Raw genomic sequence first — 24,784 nt, forward strand, 5'->3', positions numbered from 1 at the left:
TTATTCTGCATGGAGGAGATTTCAGGAAGGCTGAACTAAGAAAGCCAGAATCAGAATTGTAACTGCATTTAGGAGGCTAAACACCCCTTTCAAGCAGAGCATATTTAATGACATTAAATGATTTAATGAGGTTTAACACATCATTCAGCAACTCCCACAACACAATGTCACTTGCCTTTTGTTTAAAAATACTGGTCCAGGTAGATGAGTGCCTTCTCTTTACTAGGTGCCACCAGGCCCATCAAAAGACATTTCTGCAGCAACCATGTTCCTTCGCGTTTGCTCACGTCCAGTTCAAGTCTTGGTCAGGCTGAGCTTGACGTACGTGTAACTTATGAGACATTAAGAAATCGAGACCAAAATTGTCAGTTATCATGTTAAAAAGCTGGTATCAGGCCTAGAGGCTTTGTGTTCTAGTCACTATGGAAAATTCTGCCTCCTAGGTTTCCTTTGAGCATAGGCTCTTGGTGTGCCACAGGCTCACAGTGATACTTATCTTTCTAGAGCTCTGCCCTACAGGTCAAGCCAAAGGGGTCTTTTCTAACCAACTCTGCTGCAGTGTATGTTCATGCACAGGTCACCCCCCTAGTCACTATTAAGTTGCTTAGGATAAAAGTGTCTAATGAAAGGATAAATTAAAGAAAGTAAAAACACATGCCATAACGTGCATAATCATTAGCACAATTATGCAGTTAAACTGAGCAATGAGAACTATTTATATTTATCGACACTTATATAGCACCTTTAAAAGTAGCATCTCAAAAAGATGAAAATCTGATAGGAAGCCATTGCAAGGACTCCAAGACAGGCGTAATGTGATCGTTTGTGGTCAGGTTTCTGGATGCCAAATTCTGAACATATTGGAGTTTATTCAGCGTGGATTTAGATACCACAGCGAGTAGGGAATTGAGTAATCGGCTCTAGAAAAGACAAATGTGTTGACCAGCTCTTCTGCAACAGCCAAGGACACACACTGTAGGATGTCGTCTGGTGATATTCCTGAGATGAGTTTATAATATTCTGCACATGAGGGTCAAGAGTCAAGCCAGGATTGACCATCGCCTTAAATTTCTCAGTTTTATTTGGAATTCAAGCACAGTGCTGTCCATAGATAGGGTTACTGCACTGGCTTTATGTAGGTGATGGGAGGTTGCCTTTTAAGCCAAGGAATATACTAAAAGCTTGTCAGCCCTCAGCACTCCTTGGACATCGGGTTCCTTAATACTTAATGAAAATACAATTGGTGGTATTCTGCTCTGACACATGAGTCAAAGCAGGTTTTGATAAAAGCTGCAGCATACTAGTCTTGCAGTTTTTTGCATCTGCTAAAGCTGGAGTGCCCTTTTACAATCATCTTGAAACCTGCTTACTGATAATTCTTTAATTTATATAGCACCTTTAAAAGCAATCATCTGAAAGTGCATCTTTACAACAGAAACAGTTAATTACAACAGAATCCTCATCAGATTTGCAGTAAACTAAGAGACCATTGAAATGCATCAAGCTTCCCTTCTATCTCTGCCTTTTTCCTTGAGGCATTTACTGGAGGGAATTTTCCACAGATGTAAGGTTTATCTCTAATTACTGTAGCTGACTGAACAGATTCTTAAAAACAAAAGTGAATATGATTTAATTTCGGGACATATTGAAGAGCAAAACAAAAAGCTTGGTCAGCGAAAAGGCTACATGAAAACATGCTGCAAATACAGTATGTTTCCTGATATTTAATACTTTAAAGTGCATCTTTACATACTGAACATACTGAAGAAATTAAGCACTGGCATACTTCAAATAAAATTTACTCTTACAATATTTTTAAACGCATTTATACAGTACCAAACTGTTCATTCAGTGTGATTTCCAAATGTTTCTTGTTGTTCTTATAGCACACAGTATGTTTTTCAAGTCAGAATTAGTTATTAAAGCTGACTGAGGGGAAAGCAATTAAACCTCATTCTGAAGCACGTAGAAGCCTTTGCTAGTCTTGCAATTCTTAAACGTCTTTGTTTCCCTGACACCTTCATTACAGCCTAGTCTGTTTCTGTTAGAAACACAAAAACATCTCATAAGCAATCAACGTGAGTCAGAAAGGAGCTGAGCGCTGGAGATATGAAATACGCTTATTTAAAAGTAAAACTCTGAAAAAAACACTCTACAAAAGGAAGGAAAAGAGCTGCTTATGTTCACTGAGGTACTTCTGTTTTAAGTATTACCAGTGTCCTTCAACCCAGCCCTATACTCCGTTTCTCACATTGTTCATAGAGCTACCTGCTGCATACCCTGGAGGGTTATGTAACATTCTCCTATTGTTCCAGTCTGCTCTGCTGCATTACGTCATGATGATGTGCCTGGTGATTTACTGTGGACATACCTTCCATAGCTGATGACATATTTCTATTCTTTTTAAAAGCCAGTGCTGTTAATACAAAGGTGCTGCCCTGCTACCGAGGTAAAGAACGATCCAAAATGCACAAAGATGCCCCCTTTCAGGATAGGAATTTTACACAAAGGGAAGTTTCCTTTCACTTTTTAACTTCGTCAAGACAGAGAGTCTGATTCTGGTCAGCACTGTTGTTGAAAGGGAAATAAAAGATTTACCTTAACATAAGCATCAATTACTCTATTATGGATAGGTGGGAAAACTGGTATTTGGACGCTGTTAGCAATATAGATACAGTATGTACAGAGCAATTCAAGGCTAGAATTTCCCATCTGTTATTAAATCACATGGTTTCTGCATCAATGTCTTATTATGATAAACCAAACAGACACGCACATGGTTCTAGATGTTTCTTACTGTCCACCACATTCCTGTCTTTCTCTGTTCCCCTCTTACTCTGCAGTATGTTTGAACTTGCAGACATTTATCACACTGCTTTCTTCCATAGAGGCCAATTCCAGTCTTGTGTCTATATCATGAAACAGGAGCTTTGCAGTACTATTGCCAATATTTTCAATATGGTCAAGTACACTGATATTTGATGCTCTATATAGTACTGGATATTTATATGAAGTGCTATAAGACTCACTATATACAGTAAAATATTACTGTACTACAGTACATAATACGTTTTACTTTTATACAATTGCACAGTCCTACTCTAAACATTAAATCAGGGAAAATCAGAATTGCAACTTTGTGTGTACCTGATCTAGAAAAAACGCATTCTGAATATAAACAATGCATGACAATACAAACTATTATGAGACATCAGTATTCTGTTAAGGATAGTTTGAATTTTATGATAATTTAGAAGTCTTTAAAGTGTGGTCATGCTCTTTTCAATAAAATAAATGTTTAGTGAGCTGAGTGAATACTACCCTTATTTGCCATTCAAGTGAATGGAAAACATTCATAGGTTCCAATGACATGCAGAATTAGTGAATGTTGGACTTGGAAAAACCCGTTCCATGCATCCTGCCAAAATCTCAGATGTTCTTCAGATTACTGACTTTAGGCTTTAATCCTCCAAAACCGTCTAAACTAAAACTGAACATGATAAAAACTGAGCACCAAGCTTATTCCTTTTATAACAGACACTGAGGCATGACACCTGATTAATCTTATAGCATTTAATTTTCTTATCAAATAAGAAAAACAAGTTATATGTGATTTTTCAGTCAATCGGATAAGAGCCCAGTATTTGTTATCTTTTAACACTGTGTAGTAACAGCACAGTCAAAACTGCTTAGACTGTGACAGCTACAAAGGTATATTCTGGAGTTTTCTCTCAACTCATCAAATCCAGTGCAATATTTTAATGCTGTGACCCTTTCGAAGCTCAATAAATGTACCCTACTGAACGAGTTGTGTTAAGCTTTGTCTGTCACTGTTCATTTTTCCTTTTTTATTTCTCATAAGAAAAAGATAACATGAATATTTTCAAAATGGTCAAGTTCTCCCCTCATTGATGAGGTGTTTCTGTGTTCAGTTCAATGGATTTACAGGTGATGGCCCATGCACCAGAAATACTTCAAAATTTTGGTCACTCAATCTTAACATCTTGCAGTATCTCAAAGTGACGAGAGTTTCACTAAAATCACCACTGGGATTTTTTCTACTTTGTAACATGCTGTGGTCATTTTCAGTGCTCCTTGCAGAGTCTTTAAGAGCTCTAGAGAACGCCTGTCTTGCAACTTAAAAACAAGTCTTGCAACAGCAACTTAAAAACGTTAAGATTTAAAGAGCAAGTAGTGAAATTTCAAAAAACATATATAAAATATTTGTAAAACCCATCCATTATTAGCAAGTTACCTATCCTGGTGTGCCTATGCCGACACGATTACACTGAATAATCTAGAATACAATGTATAAGAAATCAAAGCAATGGAATAGGAATTGGCCATGATGCTAAGCCTGAAAACAAAACACATGACAAAAAACAAATTAAGTTTTGACAGTTAAAAAAAATAAATAAATCCACTACCACATAATAAACATAAAGCACAATGGAACTTTTGAAGACACATTTGAAATGATATCTTGAAAAAAGACCTAAAAAGAGTGTCCAAAATCCTCTCAGAGCAAACACGAAGAGACATGCCGCTTCAGATATCAAAGAGGAGGGACAAAGTGCTTACAATGGGAGGAAAGCCAACACGTTCAATAAAGAACAGGAAACGGCACGCGACAGCAGTGACATGCCACACACCAGGCTGCCAAGAGGAGATGGTTATCTATGCCCATATCCTTGCTAGCAGCATTCTCCCCCTTGAATAGTGATGCATCATCTCTCTCCCTTCATCCCATTCCCTGTCTGCCTTCTACCATGTCATCCAAATGAGCTAAATGAGCCGGAATACCTCCACTGCTTCGAAACCATTTCTTGAGATCAGATGTCCGACAGCACACTCGCATTCAACACCAGAGAGAAACAGTCGGCCTGTATTAGAATATTCAACCTACTAAACTGCAAAAGAAATGGATTTTTTAGCAAAAATTAAAACGAAGATTAATATAGTTCAGATTAGAAGAAATGCAGTGTCTTTGACAGCATAGAGGGATCTGCGTTTAGGACCAGCCTCCATTTAACAAAAGGTTAAATGAGATCCTTGGATCAATAAGCAACTGGTAACCTGCCGGATCTAATTACTCTCATTAGTAGATTTTTTATGTATTGCTGTGAGAGGGGCAGGGGTTTGGTACAGTACCTCCATGACAAAGGGCTACGATTGCGTTTGCCAAGGGACAGGCGCTGAAGCTGGGACATGCTCAGCCAGTGCTGCACTGCCTGCAACCTGTGACCATGTGCTTCGACATTTTGTGTTTTGTACCCAACAATGCCGGTCTGCTTTACTCATTTCACTTCCTTTCTTTATCTCATAATGTTTACTATAAGAAACCTCTTGCAAGTAAAGTTACTGTACAAACAAAGAAAACTTCTCTTCAGGACCCTGTTCCTCTGCCAGTGAGCCTCTTGCAGGTGATTACTGTGTTACCTGCTCGCCTACATGTATGTGCACAAAAGTCATTCCTGGAAGTTTCTGAAGAGGGACGTATACTGTCAAAGTTCCAGTAATGTTTCTTCCAGTGAACCACAGACCTTTCTCCATGGAAGCTGGGATCTAGAATGGGAGCAAAAGCTATAGTATAGTAACAGGGCTCCTAAAAAAAGAGGTTGGCAGACTTTGAGATGTCCAGTGTGAAATGTGCCGAGTTTTGATTGAAGCCTACTATATAAGAACCTGGTGTAGCAAGAAAGAAAAGGAATGATACGAGGTCACGGCATCACACATTTAGAAAAAAGGAACGTGACAACTGTAAACTGTGCAGATGTGAGCACTTGAGACACATTATTAATTAAGAAGACCAATTTCCTGGAAGCCATTACTTAGGACTGAGGGCAGGTTTCCAGAGCTCTGCGTTATGTCAGATGGGTTATGATGTCAGATTTGGTACTGTATGTCAGGTGTTTTTCACTCAGATGAGAAGGCTATGTGGCCCTTTTGGAGGTGAATTAACTATGGAGAAGACAAGCAAGGACAAGCATCAGGAACAGATGCAGACTGCTGTAAAATGGAGTGTTAAGCACACAAACGCAAGCACCAAAACTAACAATTAAACCCATGTATTTATATTCATGCATCATTTCCTATTTCTACAGTTCCTACCAAGTTAATTTACAACTACACATTCTAGGGCAATTGCTTGGATACCAGGTGTTAAGAGTAATGCAGGTCGATTAAGCTGGATATCAGCAAGACTCAATCTCAATGCACTGAGTGGTCAGGGAAACATTAACTAAACCATATTTTACAACCAAATACACAAACAGGTGTGAACAGCATTCTCAAAACTCTAACTGCTTAGATTAGAAATGACTCACGCCCTCAACAAGAAACATAAAATCACTATTGTTTTTCAAAACACTATGATTGCTGCAGGGTTTTTTTTTCCGGTCATGAATCATTTTGCGCAAAACAAAATATACTGTGTGTATAACATGGTTATAAAATCTATAAAGGCTTATGTATGTATTTTAACATTTACTATACATGTATAGAATGTGGACGTTTACTTTAATCAACTTTTTATCGTGCTGCACACATATGCAAACTACACCTCATAAAACGAAGGGCGTCAAATTGTTTTTTTTCAGCCTGATCTTTCAGTTACATATCTGGTCTAATTCTTAAATCAACTGCATGAGCGTAATGGCTGCACATACAGTAACTGTGCTTTCAATGAAGTGAACGTTTTGAGTTGTCAGCTGTAAAAGAAAACTTCCTATATGTGTATAAGAACATAATGATTCTTTTTTATTTGACAGCTCTGGTTGGAACAAAAACCCGAAAACACTGGTCCCTTGGAATGGGGTTCGACACCCCTGCCCTGAACTATTTTGCAGTGTATTGTAATCATAAAACTTGGGTTACTGTGCCCCCTGCAGGACACATTCAGTATTGCCCTTGCTGCATTCTGCTGGACGGGTGCCTGTTGAAATGTCAGTGACACACACCCCCTGCTTGTAAGGGCAGCTGTACTGGAGGATGTCATGCTGGGAAACTATTTGTAGTGGAACACCACCCTTCATCTACAAATCCACTATATCAGTAATTGATCTTCAAAATCTTATATTACGCATATTAATGAAAAATGAATCAGGTGCAGAAGATGAAATTTCATAGACCCATGATTTTTAAATATCCGATATTGTGGTTAGCATTCTAACCACACTGAATATTATTTTCAATTCAGCATACTTTTAGGGTGTTTAAAAATAGAAAATCGTGAAAAAATTTTAACTTTTCGTTTCCAGCATTACCACTAGTTTATATAGTGCGTCGTTTTTTTAAATGAGTTTTCATTACAATTTTAGAATGAACAGTCCTAGAATCAGATTCGCCAGTTCATTAAAAAGCAGTTTTATGTACAAACATGTTAATTGTAATGTTCTCAAAAGCCTCAATTATTCATTCATGCATCAAGCTTAAATTGTGTCTATCAAATGGATGGACAGTATTATCCTAGAAAAGAGCAATTAAGATTCAAGATTTCTTTATTTGCCATATACAACAAGCGGATTGGAATGCTTACTAGATCAGCTGCACCCAGTAACATTAGAGAAAAAAAAGGCAAACAGACATGGACAATAAATTTAGACAATAGATGTTAGAATCCAGCAAACAGGACATAGTGCAAACAGTGCAGTACCTTAAAGTGCAGGTGCTAATATGTGCAGGTGCTAATTTGAGCCGTTTATGATGTGGACCGCTTGGGAGAAGTTACTGTTTTTGAATCTATTTGTCAGTGTTCTGATACTGCGATACCTCCTACCAGAACCCAGGGGTGAAAACAGATCATGGCCAAATGATATCCTTCTTATCCAATGAAGATAAAAAGTTTTGGGTTTGTGTAACTCCCCTGTAAATAAAGGAAGAGAAGGGAAGACTGCCTCACCTCCACATCCCAGTGAAGCTGTACATGGTGCTGACACACCGAGGCAGCTTCGGGGACTCAATGCCATCCAGCCGAACAACGAGCGAAGGAACCCCAAACAGCACCAGATACTTGACATAGAAGAACAGCACCTGGGCCAAGGCAAGGCCACCTGGAACGAGCAAGCATTTCAATCTTTAATCAACAGCCTAGAGTGCGACCCCAGCAACCATATCACCCTGCAGCTCACAGCTGGCGGCCCACTGGAGCTCAGCAGGTGTGAGCCTGGCCAGTACCTGGATGGGAGACCTCCTGGGGAAAACTAAGGTTGCTGCTGGAAGAGGTGTTGGTGGGGCCAATGGAGGGCGCTCACCCTGCGGTCCGTGTGGGTCCTAATGCCCCAGTATAGTGACGGGGACACTGTACTATAAAAAGGTCCCGTCCTTCGGATGAGACGGAAAACCGAGGTCCTGACTCTCTGTGGTCATTAAAAATCCCAGGGCGTTTCTTGAAAAGAGAAGGGGTGTAACCCCGGTGTCCTGGCCAAATTTCCCCCTGGCCTTTACCTCCTAATAATCCTCATCTCTGAACTCTATTCTCCTTTCCACTGTGTGTGGTGAGCATACTGGTGTGATGAGGTGCACAATGGCTGCTGTCGCATCATCCAGGTGGGGCTGCACATTGGTGGTGATAGAGGGGATCCCCATTACATGTAAAGTGCTTTGAGTGGATTGTCTAGAAAAATGCTACATAAGTGTAAGGAATTATTATTAAATATTATACCATTAAGGTAGAATGTCAGCACCTGTATTCAATATTTTATGAACCTAGTATTGGGTTTGGAAATGATCATCTGTGATTAGCAAGGATCCACTTGTTTCTCAAACAAGCTATAACAGCATCTATCTAAAAGTTTTCAAGCCATCACAGGAAACTATGGAGGAATGTCTGCTTTCCCAAGTGAAACAAACCAGGCCAAGTTTCAAGACAGCAGCTGTGTGGCTGAGTTATAATAACAGAAGGCAAGGTTAGAAAAACAATGGAGCCTGAACCAATCATCTGGGAATTTAAATGTAAAGAGGTTTTGATTCTGACAAGAGTGGGGATCTCAAGACAGGCCTGATTTGTTTAGAAAAATTATATTATCATGAGAATAAAAATGTTTGTTGTTTAGGAATATGTTGCCTATACAGAATGTGACATCCACCCTTTATGGCCTGTAATTATTGTTTTTGTTAAAGTGCCTATACAGTATGGGGTAGGAATGCCTTGTCTGATAGAAAAATTGCAAAAATAATTCTTCTTGTACAACAATATTTACAGTCAGCAGGACGTAGAACTTCAGGGAGGTCTCTGCACCTATTTTGAATATTCTGATGTTATTACAGTAGGTCATCAAATGATTGTTTTATGCAATGTTTGCATATATGGTTTTATTAGATACAAAAAATTCTGTTTTAAACATTTTTTTAAGGGCAGTGAGAGAGATATGTTATTCCTGTGCAGTGACACTCAGAAAAGCAGTTCTTGTTTTATTCACAGGAAGGGAAACATTGCGATGAGTGCACCCGGAATGTGGCCGAGATTTTTAGTTGTACACCATTCACATCAGGCTCTCTGGGAGCTCAGCATCCACCGAGTGTCAGTTGTAGAGTCTCATGTTTTTGGACTTAACTCTGCTGTCCCACAAGGCCACAATCCCACATTCATAGACTTTTTCTACCGGCAGGACATAAGAGGTGAAATAAAGCTTTTGTTTTGTCAGAGACCCAATGCAATAAGGACAGCTTAATAGGTTAAACTGTGTAATGTAATTCCTCGAAGTCTATATCAACCGCTAAAGACTAAAGCCTTTGAGAATCACAAATCAGTTAACCACCCTACTATGTGAGCATAGTTTACCTGTTTTCAGATAAAGGTCAGCATTGCGATTTTGAATGAATAAGCGTTCTTTCCACGCCATTTGTCTAAAAATAAACTATTTAGCAAGAGAAAAAAATACAGTTTTGTCTAAGGAGTGACTATTATCTTTACAATATCCCACACAACTGGCGATTCTGAATTAAGAGGGAATAAATGAAAATAGTCCAAAACATTTGACTAGATGGCCATGATTTGGTAACAACCACCATCATTTAAAAACATAAGCATCACACACATTTTCCGAGCACCACATTAGCTCATTCCATCAACAGTTTTAATCTCATTTTTATGCGGGACCCAAATTAATATATGATTTAATGGGGTTGAAAAGCGAGTCAGTGAGATTCTCATTTAAAAGGGGAGACGAGCTCTGGGATGAATCAAGCGCTGGTTGAACAGTTCATGAAACACGATATGTGGAAAGATATATTGCAGACATCCCATCCCTCACCCATGTGGGACTTGCTGTGTGATGAAACAATATATATGTATCTGGACTTAAGTGTTCTCTAACGGGATTTAATTTCCATTTAGATGGTTTTTAGGCTGCAAGGACACACATAAATCATACTGCAATAATGCATATTTTTCCCAAAACTAAAATATGGGGGCTTCCATCTCATCGGCATAAGGGGTGAAAAAAGAAGCCCATTCCTAGTTTTTTTCCCCTAGCTGCTGTTTAAAAGTGCTGCGCAAAAAGCAATGAGATGACCATCAATTTTAATTACTCCTATGACCGGGAAGTGGTCTGCATTATTGCACTTGAAATATCACCCATTGTACAAATGTCATAACTGAGCATTTACCATGCATAATAAATGAAACAATTTGTTAAAATGAATAATGAATTACGCTTCAAACCAAAATTTGTTGGGTTTATGGGATTAATAAAAAACGTCACAGAATCCAAGCACAAAATGTCGTCCTGCTCTTTCCACAACTGAGATTTAAAAGCTTCACTGCAGTTTTTGTAAAAGGTGTTGCTCTTCATTCATGCCTCAGTAACAGCCTTAAGGTAAACAAGAGAACTCCATAAAAACTGTACAACGAATTTCATGTATTTCTTGGATTTTAAGTAACATGGCTGCTGTTTTTCCTTTACTGTTTCCAGCCAGGCAGGTCTTTAAACTTGCAGTTTTGCAGTTGAAAACAGTCAGCCAGCTGCTGCTGTTGTTGGCTAAAAGGCTGCCAGGCTGGCAGGAAGCCTCTGCTGTGGATGCAGGTGGCATCACATGGGCAGCTGGCACAGTCCTGCACCAGGCTTGCATGTTGAACGTGAGGACAGGGGACCCAAAACTGAACAGTTGAAAACACTTGAAACCTATTAGATCACCCTCACCAGTGTAGAAACTCACTGAGACACAGAAAAGGCAGGAGGCTTCAGGACCCTGTTACGTCTTCTGCAGTTCTCTTATGCCACACTGTAACAGTTCTCTCCATTGGTTCCCTGGCTAATGGCTGAACGCGTCCATTTCAAAACACCCTTCCTTGCCTGCGGCTGCCTTAACCGCACGGCCCCCCGTCTACCTCCAGTGCCTCATCTCTCTCTATTCCCCCTACTGGCAGCTGTGCTCCTTCTCCTCCTCCTCCACCAGACTGCCTGCTCCTCCCCTCCAGCCTCCTCCAGGGCCTGTTCGTTCTCATCCCCAGTCCTGCAGGACTGGAACAATGAAATCCGAACAGCTCAGACCCTGACCACTTTTCAGCACCTTCTCAAGACCCATCCGTCTAGACAGCTAAAAGACCTAAACAGATGCGATCTCTCTCACGCCGGTGTGAACTTTAGCCACCAACTGATGCAACACTCTGCTCAGTGCCGGTCTTTTTTTACTTTAATCAATGATTCCGAACTACATGTTTACCGCTCAATAGACATTGTTTTCACTCTGACACTGCACTCCTAACATGCGTCTTTCTCACTGCTGTTTTCTTGTCATTTCTATTATTACGTTTTTATTGCATTGGAAAGATTTATTTGGGATTTAGTGACTGTATTATTGCATACTTTTATGGCACCCTGGGGATTTTAAGCAATAATAATAATGATGTTTCACATTGATTCGGCTATGCTCTCTGGGTCACCTTCAGTGTCTCTTCCTAGATGTGTGCGAAGCTTTTTCACAACCTGAGCCAGAGCAATAGAGTTGTTAATGGATTCAGCATATGGCTAGGAGGAGCTCAGGCTGGATGGAAGGAAATTAGAGGCTGAAATGAAGATCCTGAATTAAACATTCAGGCAGAAGAAAAGAAAGGCTGGCAGCTGAGAGAGCCTGCACCACTACAGACAAGGACTATTAATGCATCATTATTACACATTTACACCCCTGTGTTAAAATCTTCATCTCAGACACAATGAGGAGTTACGATACTGCATCTTATAGTACACAAGCATAAACACTTCATTCAAAGTCTCCAGTAGCGTTTGCTACTATTATGACAGCATGATTACGAGTCTTACTAATGCAGCCTGTTCTGGATAACATGTCATTTAGCAAACCCAATCATAATCCTCAAAACATGATGGCAACAGCTGTAGTTCAACCACACATGAGCAGCCAATATGAAGTGTTGTGTTAGCTAATCCATCACATTCTCTAATCAGATCTAACTGTCTCGTTGTTCAAGGTTCATCACCATAACCAACATCAGTTTCTCTCTACACATCAATAAAGCTAAAAGATGACAAAATATTTCTTTAGGTTTAACTGTCAGCGTAAAACAAAATGGCTACAGTTTCAGGAGAAAATCCCGATAGTATTCAGTTTCTGAGGAAAGAAGGAGAACCTGAAGAGTCGAGAATACAAAATGTCTCAGACTTTATGTGATTCGGTTAATGTAAAATTACATCTGTGCTTGCCACACTTGTGGGAATGCTGAAACATAAGTTTAATGTTTGTCATCCTGTCCTCTTCTAGTATAAAATGTTTCAAGTTATATTTCACAATTCTAGCAATGACGTCTAGCTATAAAAACAAATGGTCTCAGCACTGTTAAAAGAATCCCAGGACACTGACTATATCAGCGCTGCTTATATTTACTTTATTCTAAGCTGACCAATTTTAGATTTGTACTTGTCACCTGTTAGTTTTATCACCTGTGGTAATATCTAATATCTAAAGCAACAGTGCAATGCACAATTGTTTATTGGCTATAGAATCGATGTGCTTTGACAGTAGTTTCAGACCTAAAAGGCAGCTGTATCGTGAAAAAAGCACCCACAGTCACCAGCGACAGAGCCACACAGGGAAGAGTTACGGCTCATTGCAGAGTATAAACTCTGTCGGAATCATAATACTGTGAGCGCGATTAAAATTCACAGCGTTTCTTGAAGATAAAAGCCGACGCATAAAGAAAGGAGCTAAAACAGATTTTCCATTCCGACTCAGAATCGGTCATCAGTCCAGGAATTCTCACACAAGGAATCTGTTGTTCCATTTGCAGCCAAATGTGCACCAATGTATTGTTCCATAAACTGTGGACAACTGCTTAATGCTTCCCGATTTCCCATTGAAAGAACTTGGATAATGAGGTACTGTGCACACTCTTCCAACCAGACAACACCCGAATCAGTAATTAAGCTCCCGGACAAAGGCACGATTTCAATCTTTTAATAAGGTGTTTTGGGTAAGCAACACCTGGAGATCTTGATGGGCACAGAGCCCTGTGGATTTTGTTCAGCGCTGAGCTTTCAATTTCCTTGTTTAGTCTCAGACTTTAATTAATTGAACAAATTAAATATTTCTTTCCACGTACTGTATGACATCTTGAAACATAAAAACCAGCGAGAATGTTTAACACGTGACCAATTGAGCAAATGACTAAACGAAATAAAGAACTGAGAGCTTAAGCCCAGTGTGAAAACCAAAATAGACTGTGCCTCCACCTAGGGACTACAACTTTACAATTTTCAATTTTCCACCCCTGCAAATTTCAGGCAAAGAAAGACAGGAATAAACTTACTATGACAGTTTGGTGCAGAATGAACAAATAATTAAACTTATCAAAACTTTCAGCTCCTACAGAAATAGTACTGATTTTGCAGTAGAGGTCTCCTCTCAGAATGCAGGACTGGTCTGACAACTTGGGCACACTGGGATGGAACACAGGCTCTGCTTCTTGCCACTTATGAAGGTGATGGACTACAGCCAGGGCGAGCACAGTGAAACTCAACAGGGAGTTCAGGCTCAGAGACTCTTGTCACTGCTCAGTAAAAGGTGCATCAACCTTCTGACGGACACAATCGGACACTGGTGTTTGCGCTCTGGACCACAAAAGTAGCAGGCAGCCTGACTAATAGCCACTACAGAGATGATATAATTCAGCCTTCCTCTGTCTTGGACTTCTGCAGGAGCTGCAGCAGAGAGCTGGGAGAAAAAGCACTGCACACCTCCAACTACTGTTCAGAAAAGAAAAGTGGTTCTATTTTTCCTCTTGTCTTGTCTGATATTGCAGACTTGCTATTCTTGGAGGATGAGCGTAACTCGTTTCTATCTTGTCTAAGATGTAAAGCAACAACAACATGATGCACATTGCTCTAGATCTGATATCCAATCTCCAGACCTCTTACAATTCACAACAGGACCCAGCAGCGCTTACTATAAATCAGCTAGAAGTCCAATTTTGTATTCAGTAGCTTAAGTATTCTTCTGTGTTAAGATCTGTCTCTTTGTTTGGCAATCACAGCCCCATAAATCAAGCCTAATGTATATACATAACTCTGCATTTACAACAATTATATGCAATGCTAAACTTTGCATTTTAAGTTAGCACTTACAATAACAGACTGCTCAGTATTACGTTTAACATTGGCTATGAGTTTGGGATAAATAACTTTTTCTTATTGTTTGCTTGTTAAACATGAGCTTCTTTTTATTCTAAATGCAGCCATACACAGACTCACCTCATAAACCTAACGTTGACTTTCACAGTAGGCACAGATGTGAAAACAAATAGTAAATTACTTAGTTAACATTTCTACTGTGCCCCACAGAAATCTCTCAAGGGGCTTCACACCACAAGGAAGTCATTGTAGAGCAAGAAGGTCTTGAGTCCCTTCTCTAGCAAAGACAGCGGTAAATGTTTTTACTGTATATCAGGAGGGAAGGTCAAGCACAGGCTTGAAGGGAACATAAAAGCACATAGAACATACAGTAAGCCATCTTTAGACCTACAGTCTGCAACAGACTGGCATCCTGTCCAAGGTGTATCCCAGGATAGGCCCCCACTCCCACATGACCATGACTTGGTTTTGAATTTAGATGACCAATTCAGTCGAGCCGAGTTTCATTTAGAAAACTACGTTTGAGCTTAGTTTCAGTTCAGAAAACGGATGGACAGACGACAGGTCAACTTACTGCTTATGAAAAATGCAATGAACTAGTTCTACTGCATATAATCAACTCATGATCTAGAGTAGTTCATTCAAACAGTACATGCAGTGAAAGGAGGAAATATTACTCTGGTCTTGATATATACTCACCTAAAGCCCAGGATGGCATGATCTTCAAGTAGGTCTCATTGCTTTGCACAGCGTGCATGTACATGAAGCAAACCATAGCCTCTGCTAGAATCCACCAGGCGACTAGCCGAGCGAGGCTCACAAGCACAGCCCAGGTGTCCAGTCTGACAACTCTTGAATGTGGCTTCTGCATCTGTAAGTGAAACATTAAGGAGGTTGGCCATCGTTGCGTTGCTGTGCTTGATTTCTGAAAAAAATGAAGTTGGCTACTAAAGGGCAAAAGATTGTTCTTCTGCTGCATACTGAGTTTACACAGAGTAATGCACAGTAAATTACAGACAGTACATATCTCACTCCAAGTAAAGACTCAGTGCTAAACACGATCAATGCCAGCCCCTGGGCGCTGAATGCGCCAATTACCTAGAATGTCCATTTTTTTTTTGTTGTACCCAAATTGGATTAGCCATTGGTGCCTTTTTCACATCTTGGCTCTCGGCAGTGGACCATGTGACCGCACACGGGGAGGATAAGGAATTGTAGGCAGATTCCTCTGACTTGCCCACCACTTGTCTTTTAAAAGTCTATTTGACTTCAGAATATTCAGAGCAACTGGAGGAGAGGCATGCCCCTCACCGACAGCACTGAATGCCTGTAAGACCCCTAAGAGGCCATAGGGGGCGCTGTGTCACTGGGAGCCGAGAGCATCCTGGCTGACTAATCACACCCTAGCCATGGCGGCGCTCAGTCAATAGTGCTCTGTTGCTTGGGGCATTCCTGTCACAGTGGGCTAGTGACGTGACTCAGGCTCCAACCCAGCGCTATAGAGCTCCAGCTGCATTCAAGAATTTGCATCTATCAGTAGACAGTTGGGAGTCACCTTAAGATTTTTTTTGAGCTATGATGACTTCAATACAAGCAACAGTTTATAACTTTAATTCTGTACATATTGTTGTTGCACTGTTAGTATTTATGATTGTACTTTACCTACAGATTCAATTTCCCATTACAGAACTACAACAGTCTACAGTAAACATTTTCTCATACACTAAACCTGACCGAGTCATGCCCTTTGGAAAATATAGATTTTGAAACTTCATTATTGCTTCAGCCATCGTAGAGCAAAACGAATGCTAAGTCATCTGAAAAAAAAAAAGTAAATACACTGCACAAAAAATCCCCCGCTGAATTAAAAGCATAATTCACATTTTAAAAAAAATTCTTCTGGTTTGCTAGTGTTTTGCAGCATAAGCACGTCTTGTTTTTAGCCATGTCAGTATGAATTACCTCCACTTAGCAACAAAATCTTAGATTTTCAGGTCACAGCCATCTCAACAATGCTCACTTAAACCTGCTTGAAATAGTTTTTTTTATTTGTTTGGGTGTTCTAATATGAAAGCATGTTTGCTTACTCTGGCTTACTTACTGTTGTTTTTTTGTAAATTCTACAAGGAGCCCATGCAGTATACATAGTGACTATACATTATGTTAATAAAATTATACAGTATAATATTAATTACACAGTGATAGCTGGCAGCCAAATCACTCTGCAGCTCTCAACTGGCTACCCACTGAAGCTCAGCAGGTGTGAGCCTGGTCAGTACCTGGATGGGAGACCTCCTGGGAAAGCTATGGTTGCTGCTGGAAGTGGTGTTAGTGGGACCAGTGGGGGGGCGCCCTCCCTGCAGTCCGTGTGGGTCCTAATGCTCCGGAATAGTGGTGGGGACACTATACTATAGTCGGCGCTGTCTTTCAGATGAGACGTTAAACCGAGGTCCTGACTCTCAGCAGTCATTAAAGATCCCCTTTACCATGGCCTCTAAATTGTCCCCATGTATGATGGGCTTGCAGTTGCCCTGCGATGGACTGGCGCCCTGTCCAGGGTGTACCCTGCTTTGCGCTCATCGCTTGCCGGGTAGGCTCCGGCTTCCCGCGCCACCGTATGGTATCAAGTGGTTTGGTAAATGACATGACATTATACAGTGACTATACATTAATCACATTATAGCATAAACATAAATGAAACCTCAGGTCCTCTGTACAGTTATGCTCAGAATATATCACAAAAACCAAGTGAAGCTGTTTGTCTTAGGATTTGGAAAGCATCAAATAAACTCTTATTATGGATTTCAATAATATAAAATAAGGAAAAGCCTTCCTGTGAACTACTGAGTCAGCATGTCTCATTTCATACTGTGAAAGGGAAACATCATAACTTATTTGAGTCTCAATTGCCCATAAACCTCAAAGAATTGTTTGTTTTTTCTAAACACAAACACATCAATGTTGAAATGGAAACGACAGCTTCAATATTCGGTTTACTGGGACACATTGAAGCTAACAAACCAGCGGTCTCATGTGCGACATGGGAAAACGTCCATCAGCGGCTGTTCTTCTCATCTGACTCGGCATGTCGGAGCTGCTCTGCACTTGATCTCTTATCTGTCCCTACAGGCTGTGAGGCACCGTCTGCTCAACATGTCATGTACTGTAGTTTCAAGACAGAATTAATGACGAATCTGTTGCATTTGTACTGCATCTCGGCCTGCCTGGTGGTGCAGGGGTTAGCAACGCTGCCTCGCAGTGCGCTTGGTTAAATTCCAGGGATTATCCTGCCTTGTACCAGGACAGGCTCCAACACAGATCCAAAACAAAAAAAATTCCATTTAATATGAAGCAAGGTATTCCTAGAGCTCTGTAAATCTTAGACTTGGGCCTTTATGCTTTCACAGCTTGAATACAAAACAGACCTTGATACTGAAGTTGTAACAGATGCAGGATAAAATGCCATTTCGTATTGCTTCTTGTGAGAAATGCAGTATATAAACTCCAAAACATGGATACTGCCTCTATGTGTACCGTATATCTTGATAATGAGAATTCTCATCTTAATCACAGAACAAACACAATGAACAAGTTGCCTATAACATAAACTGGAGAGGGGATAAAATGCATTTACAGTAGTGCAAGGATTCACTGTCTTGTGATTTGGCAATTATTTTTGTCTAAGACTTTTGCAAATAATAAGTTGAGGGCTTTGGATTATTTTTTCAGGTGAGCTTTCTAAACAGTAATCTAACACTAATCTGTATTAGTTTTATTATTTTGGAGTACATGTACAAAATTATCTGCGCAACAGTTAATTAAGTAACTGTTGCCCACATTTGAAACACTGCTATATAAACCCAACTACAGACAACACACATTGGAGGGAACGTGAATAATTTCATGAACCCATTTTAGCCATATGAAAGGGACTATAACGCATTAGTAGAAATTAAATCAATCCAGAAACCCACTCAGCCACATATAAAAATGAAGGCAGCATTAGCAGTATTAAGAAAGTCCTATTGCTTCCATTAGCTCAGATAAATGTGTCTGTGGGAAAAACGATATTGCTTAAAAACAAAATTCACCTTTTACTGTTCAAATAAATTAATTCTTTTCTCTCATGTGAACCTCACTCTGTTTAATTTAGCCTTGCACATTAGGGAAAAACACACATAATCCTTGTCAAGCCTAACAACTTCACTCTAACAAAGACAAGCCCCAGTCCCCTTCAGAAAAGCATCCCCCTTTTCTTGTCTGTTGTAATGAAAAAAGATCTATCACCTGTCGAGTGAACTCTCCAAAATTCATGATGGGTCCGTTGGTAAACAAGGGGTGGTAGAAGACATAGGCGGACAGCCAGAAGAAGGAGTCCAGGCTGTTCTCCTCTGAGTCCTGCCAGCAGTAGTCCAGGCTGAAGCTGATGTAACGCAGACAGGAGATAGCCAGGCTAAAGACCAGCAGGTAGTACTCATTCTCTGTCCTATACCAGCTCCTCTGGGAATGGAAGAAAACAGAAGGGACTGTTAATAGTGCTTTTTGGACCTTTGAACCAGCCATGGCCGATTCAAACATTGCATTACCTATCAGTGGACCAAAACTCTATCATTGCACTCTGTTACTTTTCCTACTCTTTGAAACAGGGAAACCACGCACAATGTGTTCTTGTTTCTTTTTGTCTGGCTGTGGCCTTCTATAACAGGGCTATCCTGTCCTGGTCTGGGGAGGACTACGTGTGTCACCAGGTTTTCATTCCTATCTAGCCTTTATTGAGCTAAATCAGATGGTTACACGCCGACCTGAACCAATTTAATAGCTTTTCAGGCCTACAGATTTAAAGAAACCTAAAAAACCCACTTGCCCTCCAGGACCGAGAGTGGATAGCCCTTCTGCAGAAATCTTGCATTGTGTTAACTTGCCAGCAGCCATGTCACTCTGCAACTCACAACTGGCAACCAACTGAAGCTCAGCAGGTATGAGCCAGGTCAGTACCTCCTGGGAAAAACCAAGGTTGCTGCTGGAAGAGGTGTTAGTGGGGCCAGCAGAGGGTGCTCACCCTGCGGTCTGTGTGGGTCCTAATGCCCAAGTATAGTGACGGGGAAGCTTATACTGTTAAAAGGTCCCGTCCTTCAGATAAGACGTAAAACTGAGGTCCTGACTCGCTGTGGTCATTAAAAATCCCAGGGTGTTTCTCCCAAAAGTGTAGGGGTGTAACCCCGGCATAATCCCCTTCTATGAACCAGCTTCATCACTCTGCTCTCCTCCCCACTGAGAGCTGGTGTGTGGGGAGCACACTGGTGCACTATGGCTGCCGTCACATCATCCAGGTGGGGCTGCAGACTGGTGGTGGAGGGGAGTCCCCATTACCTATAAAGGACTTTGAGTGGAGTGTCCAGAAAAGCGCTATATACTGTAAGTGTAAGGGATGATGATGATTATTATTATTAATTCTTAGTGATACAAAGGTGAACTAAGCTCTGAAGGCAGCACCAAGCACTTTTGGTCTTTCCCATCTTTCCTAAAAGCCAGAAGAAAATAATACTGCAACAGTAGCTTCCAGTTGCAACTTACTGAACATTTAAACAATCTGGCACCTGCATAGCAGAACAAATGCATGAGCAGAATATCACTGACACTGCTCTGGTCAATGGTATGATTTTATGTTTCTGAAGATACATTACCCAGTACTAGTGTGAGGCCTCGGATTCCCAGAGCACATTAAAAACGAAAGCATGAATCTTATCTTGGCTCAAGGGGAGAGGGGAGGCACATTGAGGGATTTTTGAAAATTACTGTATATTTGAGGAAACATTTGTTAATACAACATGCAGGCCTGTATCTACTTTGAGTTTCAATTAATGTTTTTAAACAGTGCTCTCTGGAATGAACTGGTAACCATGATGCTAATATCCTGACCACATCACTCTAGCAAATTAGTCCTTTGCAAGCTGTGACCATAATTGCATTAATCAATCAATGCATACGCAAAATTTCTCCATGGTATTGACAAGGCATTGCTTCATACTGCTGGCATATGCAACACAGCGCAATTTGAACAGATCAGAACTAATTACGACGGGGTTGTTTTACTTTCAGAAGCCCTTTGCAGCTCTTCCACAGGCGACTACAGATTTGTAATTAAATCGCTGAGTACCGCCTGGCACACAGATGGAGTAGAGAAGAGTAAAAACAACAGAAAACAAATTGCTGACTTTGTCGATGAAGCTGTAATAGACAGGGAATCAGCAGTTAGAGGGGGCATTAGGTACTTAGTGGAACAAACATTAATATTTATTATAAACAATTCCTTTCAATAGTAACACATTTGAGATCAGTCTGAGTAATAGGATAATTGCCATGTAATGCAGTCAGCCTGATTAGAGACAGAATGAGTTCTGCAGGGGTGTTGGTGAAGTATAAGAGTATACATGCCAACAGAGATAAGAGAGCAGACCACCAACGCCACAGACTTGGGATTTTCAAAAGGAACTTGATTTTACTTCTGTACCACTCTGCATTTTCAACTTCTCTCACAGGCACAAATTAAGAAAATGGAGGCTGCAAATGTGATTTTAGATCAAAGAAATCTCTCCAATCAATTTGGTTGCTTTTTTTGTTGAATGATGAGCAGACAAGGACAGCTCACCTCCAAGGAAACATTTTATCTCAAGTTTAATCTTGTTTAATAATGCTGGCAGGGAGGGAAACACACACTAGTGGCTAGGCCAAGGTTAAGCAGTGAGAAGTCTTGATCAGTTACCACACATTGCTCTGTTGGATTCCACACCGCCCACCAGAGAGTGTCTGTTCAATTAAAACGTCGGTTTTCTGGTGATTAAGGAAATGTTTGCTTCCATAATTTTAATAGTACAAGAAAATGTTTAAGCACGGAAGCAATCTGTCCATCAAGAGCAACAGATTTCTGTAAAATTATGAGTCAGAACATGAAACAGTAATTTTTATGGTTAAAGTACAGTAGTTTCTTTAACCACAGAAAATATACAAAATTAGTTTAAAAAAGACTGGTTTCCACTTATAATGCATACAGCAAATATAGTCATATAACATAAAACGTGTTTAGTTTCATAAAGGGCTGTTTCTGTTGTTATTGTCTCAGATAATTAAATGACAATTTTTGCAAAGTTATTTTTTGGTTTATCCAATACTGTCAATCTGTGTTGGAGCTGACAATAGAAATTAAAAGGCAGATTCCAGAGTCCTTCCCAATGTGCATGGTGCTAGAGTCTGGAAACGGTTCTGCTCTGCATTTTCCAAAAAGCCACCTTGGCAGCCCAGTAGCTGTGGGCAGCTTTCTGACAGCTTGAATTTCCACCTGTCAGATAATTTGGGAGCAGAGGTGAAGAGGGAAAACAAACAATGATTCCATAAAGGCGACGTAAACAGGGAAAGAAACAAAAGTGATAAAAGCGACGCTCGCAGGCAAAGGGGACGCCACCGCTGGCACTGAGGGGGATCTTTGTACCTGCATGTCCTCCAGGGAGCCGAAGAGCAAGGTCGAGAGCAGCAGCAGGGAGCACAGCCAGCAGAGACAGGGCCTCTTCAGTAGGGCCACACCGAACGACACAGACATGTGCAGCCCAACCATGGCCAGACCTCTCCCGCCCAGGAGACACCAAGCGGCCAGCAGGCCATAGAGCGTGAGCACAGCCGCCCTGCCCTGGGGAGACGCGGCCCGTATGAGTCACCAGCATCGACGCTTTGGGGAACCCACTATCAGGTCCCCGTCACACACAGTCATGGCCCTGCCTTTCCTCTCCCCGAAGCTGGAAAGACTGGAAGAGAAGACTAGCCTATGTGAAGCGCTAATTCTTAATGATCCACACCTGCAATTTGTTTAATAATACTACTGTTCATGTTCCATCAAGAAAATACATAATTACCTTTTATTTTCTGCCCTCAATGTAAGAATACATATTGTGCACACAGGGTAATAGAGATTTAAAGAATAGTTTATAACTGGACTAAATAAAAAAGGTCCACAAAAGTTCTTGGTTTTTTAAAAAATAAACTTAAGACGGATTAAATCCATGTCAACACTTTTTCAGTCTTGACACCATTTATCTTACTATTCCTGACCATGGGTATATGTAAAGGTGTAATATAAAAAATGTGCAAGTGCAAAATCCACTAATCTCTGCATTTCTGAGAGGCATATGTTAAAATGACAAGAAGAGGCACAGTTCGAATAGGGCATCTTACCTTGGGAGCAAAGAAACCAGCCAGCTTGGAGACAAGCACGTGACCCAGAAGAGACCAAATTAATGATTTCCTAGCCCATTCATTCCAGAAACTCCATTCAAAGTCTGTTGGGTCCTGACAAAACCAGCCAACATGGAAATGAGTTATGGAATGGTTATCTTGGGTAGCAATTTGCAGCCTTGGTCAAAACAACATAATCCAAGAGAACACATCCAGTAGGGCGCACCATTGCAGAGCCGTTAGTGAACGTTAACAGGAATAAATCCACATTGCTCCTTTAAGCCCAACTTCATTTCATATGAAAGCAAGAATGAGATACAATGGGTTAAAACCCTTTGTCAGTGAGCCAAGAAATAAACCAGAGGGAAATCATATTGGACACAACATCAGACTGTACCCTCTAGATTAAAGCAGACTGGCATCTGCAAAAATAAATAGCAATTTCATTTCCAGCTCTATTGCTAAGGCATCTTTCAAAAGCACAAAATTAAATAATACCTTAAGAGGCTAGAAGCGAAGCAAATGAACAAATAAAACACCATCTCCCCCTTTTTCGTCAACTGAACAAAATATCTTGAAGAAAGTCAAAGAGCTATGACACTTTAATAGCCTTGTGCACTTTTTATATTTTTACCAACAGATAAGATCTAATGCATATTTATTACACATTACCTTCTTGAATCCCCAAATCAGAAATCCTTTTTCAAATTCAAATTCCCTCATCAGACCTTCTTCGTATTCTGTCAAAGGGGAAATATGATAGAAATTGACAAAAAACCTCCTTTCAGGTTTCTTAGCATTGCAAAACGAGAAACATTCCATGCAGGGGGCTGGCCTTGTTCCTGCAAGTGCTGGACAGCAACACTTTCTGGCAGTGACAGCAAGTGAAGAACTGGGTTAGATCCAAGGATTTTCAAACCAGTGCCCTAGTATGGTGACCAGGAAAACTGCCCTATGGGAGGCGCCATCCTTCAGATGAGACATCAAACAGGTCCTGTGTACTCCCTCATTAAAAACCCTGTGACACTGTTTGTAAGGTGGGTGTGAAACTCAGCACTCCTAGCTCAATTCAACGGTTAGCTTGTATTGATTCAATTCAAGATGCTTTATTGGCATGAACAATGAGTAAAATCAGTGTTGCCAAAGCAAAACAAATACAATTAATATAACACAAAAATCAACAGACATTTACAATAAAGACACAATCATAAGATATTTACATATAAACATATGGAGCATTACTGGGAGACAGGCTCACTGTTCCTCAGGCTGTGACAGTAGATCACATACTGGGCTGCCAGTTCAACTGAGTTCCCTCCTCCCTCTCCCAGCAGGATTGGGAGTTGTTGTGATTCGCGCAGGTTTTGGAATTCTGGGATTAGATTTGTAAATTTAGGGAAGAATGTTTGTCTAATCCCAGAGTATCTGTCACAGTGCAGTAGGAAGTGCACCTCTGTCTCTATTTTTTCCCCGCTGGCGGTGGGAGGACAGCCTGTCCTCTCTGGGCAGCCAGGTCTGCCTGTATCGCCCAGTTTCTGGCTGTGGTCACTGAGCCTGTACTTCATTAAACTTCTTTGTTGTTTTATCTGAGCCCCCTAAAGTTCTCCTAATTCAATTCCTCACGTCCCCTGCTAATCTGTTGTGCATGGGGCTGCTGGTGCAGAATGGCCGGTGTGGGTCACCCAGGTGGGTGCTACATTTCAGTTGGGGGGCATGAGTTAATTCTCAGATGACCCTTAGGAATAAACAAAAAACAGTTTGCTTACATGCCAAGTAAAAACCATTATCATAGGATGGAACGGTGGCTCTGTGGCTAAGGATCTGCCCCCGTGGCTGGAAGATTGCCGGTTCAAACCCTGAGCGAGGCCCTTAACCCCGGCTGCTCCAGGGGCACTGTACAATGGCTGTCCCTGTGCTCTGACCCCAAGCTTCTCTCCCTGTCTGTGTGTCTCATGGAGAGCAAGCTGGGGTATGCAAAA

General features: G+C 40.8%; 1 protein-coding gene across 1 annotated transcript in view; it reads right to left on the bottom strand.

Moving 5' to 3' along the window:
- The window catches only part of hhat (hedgehog acyltransferase), a 91,763-nt gene that overhangs the window by 61,451 nt on the left and 5,528 nt on the right, over window positions 1–24,784 (bottom strand). The window contains exons 3-8 of the mRNA XM_088933681.1: window positions 23,478–23,545; window positions 22,806–22,919; window positions 22,069–22,263; window positions 18,870–19,082; window positions 15,282–15,453; window positions 7,901–8,051 (exon numbers count right to left, since the gene is read on the bottom strand). Of these exons, the coding sequence (XP_088789807.1) occupies window positions 7,901–8,051; window positions 15,282–15,453; window positions 18,870–19,082; window positions 22,069–22,263; window positions 22,806–22,919; window positions 23,478–23,545 (913 nt within the window). The remainder of the gene's footprint in view (window positions 1–7,900; window positions 8,052–15,281; window positions 15,454–18,869; window positions 19,083–22,068; window positions 22,264–22,805; window positions 22,920–23,477; window positions 23,546–24,784) is intronic.

This window comes from Atractosteus spatula, chromosome 15, assembly GCF_055471065.1.
Source record: "Atractosteus spatula isolate fAtrSpa1 chromosome 15, fAtrSpa1.hap1, whole genome shotgun sequence".
NCBI lineage: Eukaryota > Metazoa > Chordata > Actinopteri > Semionotiformes > Lepisosteidae > Atractosteus > Atractosteus spatula.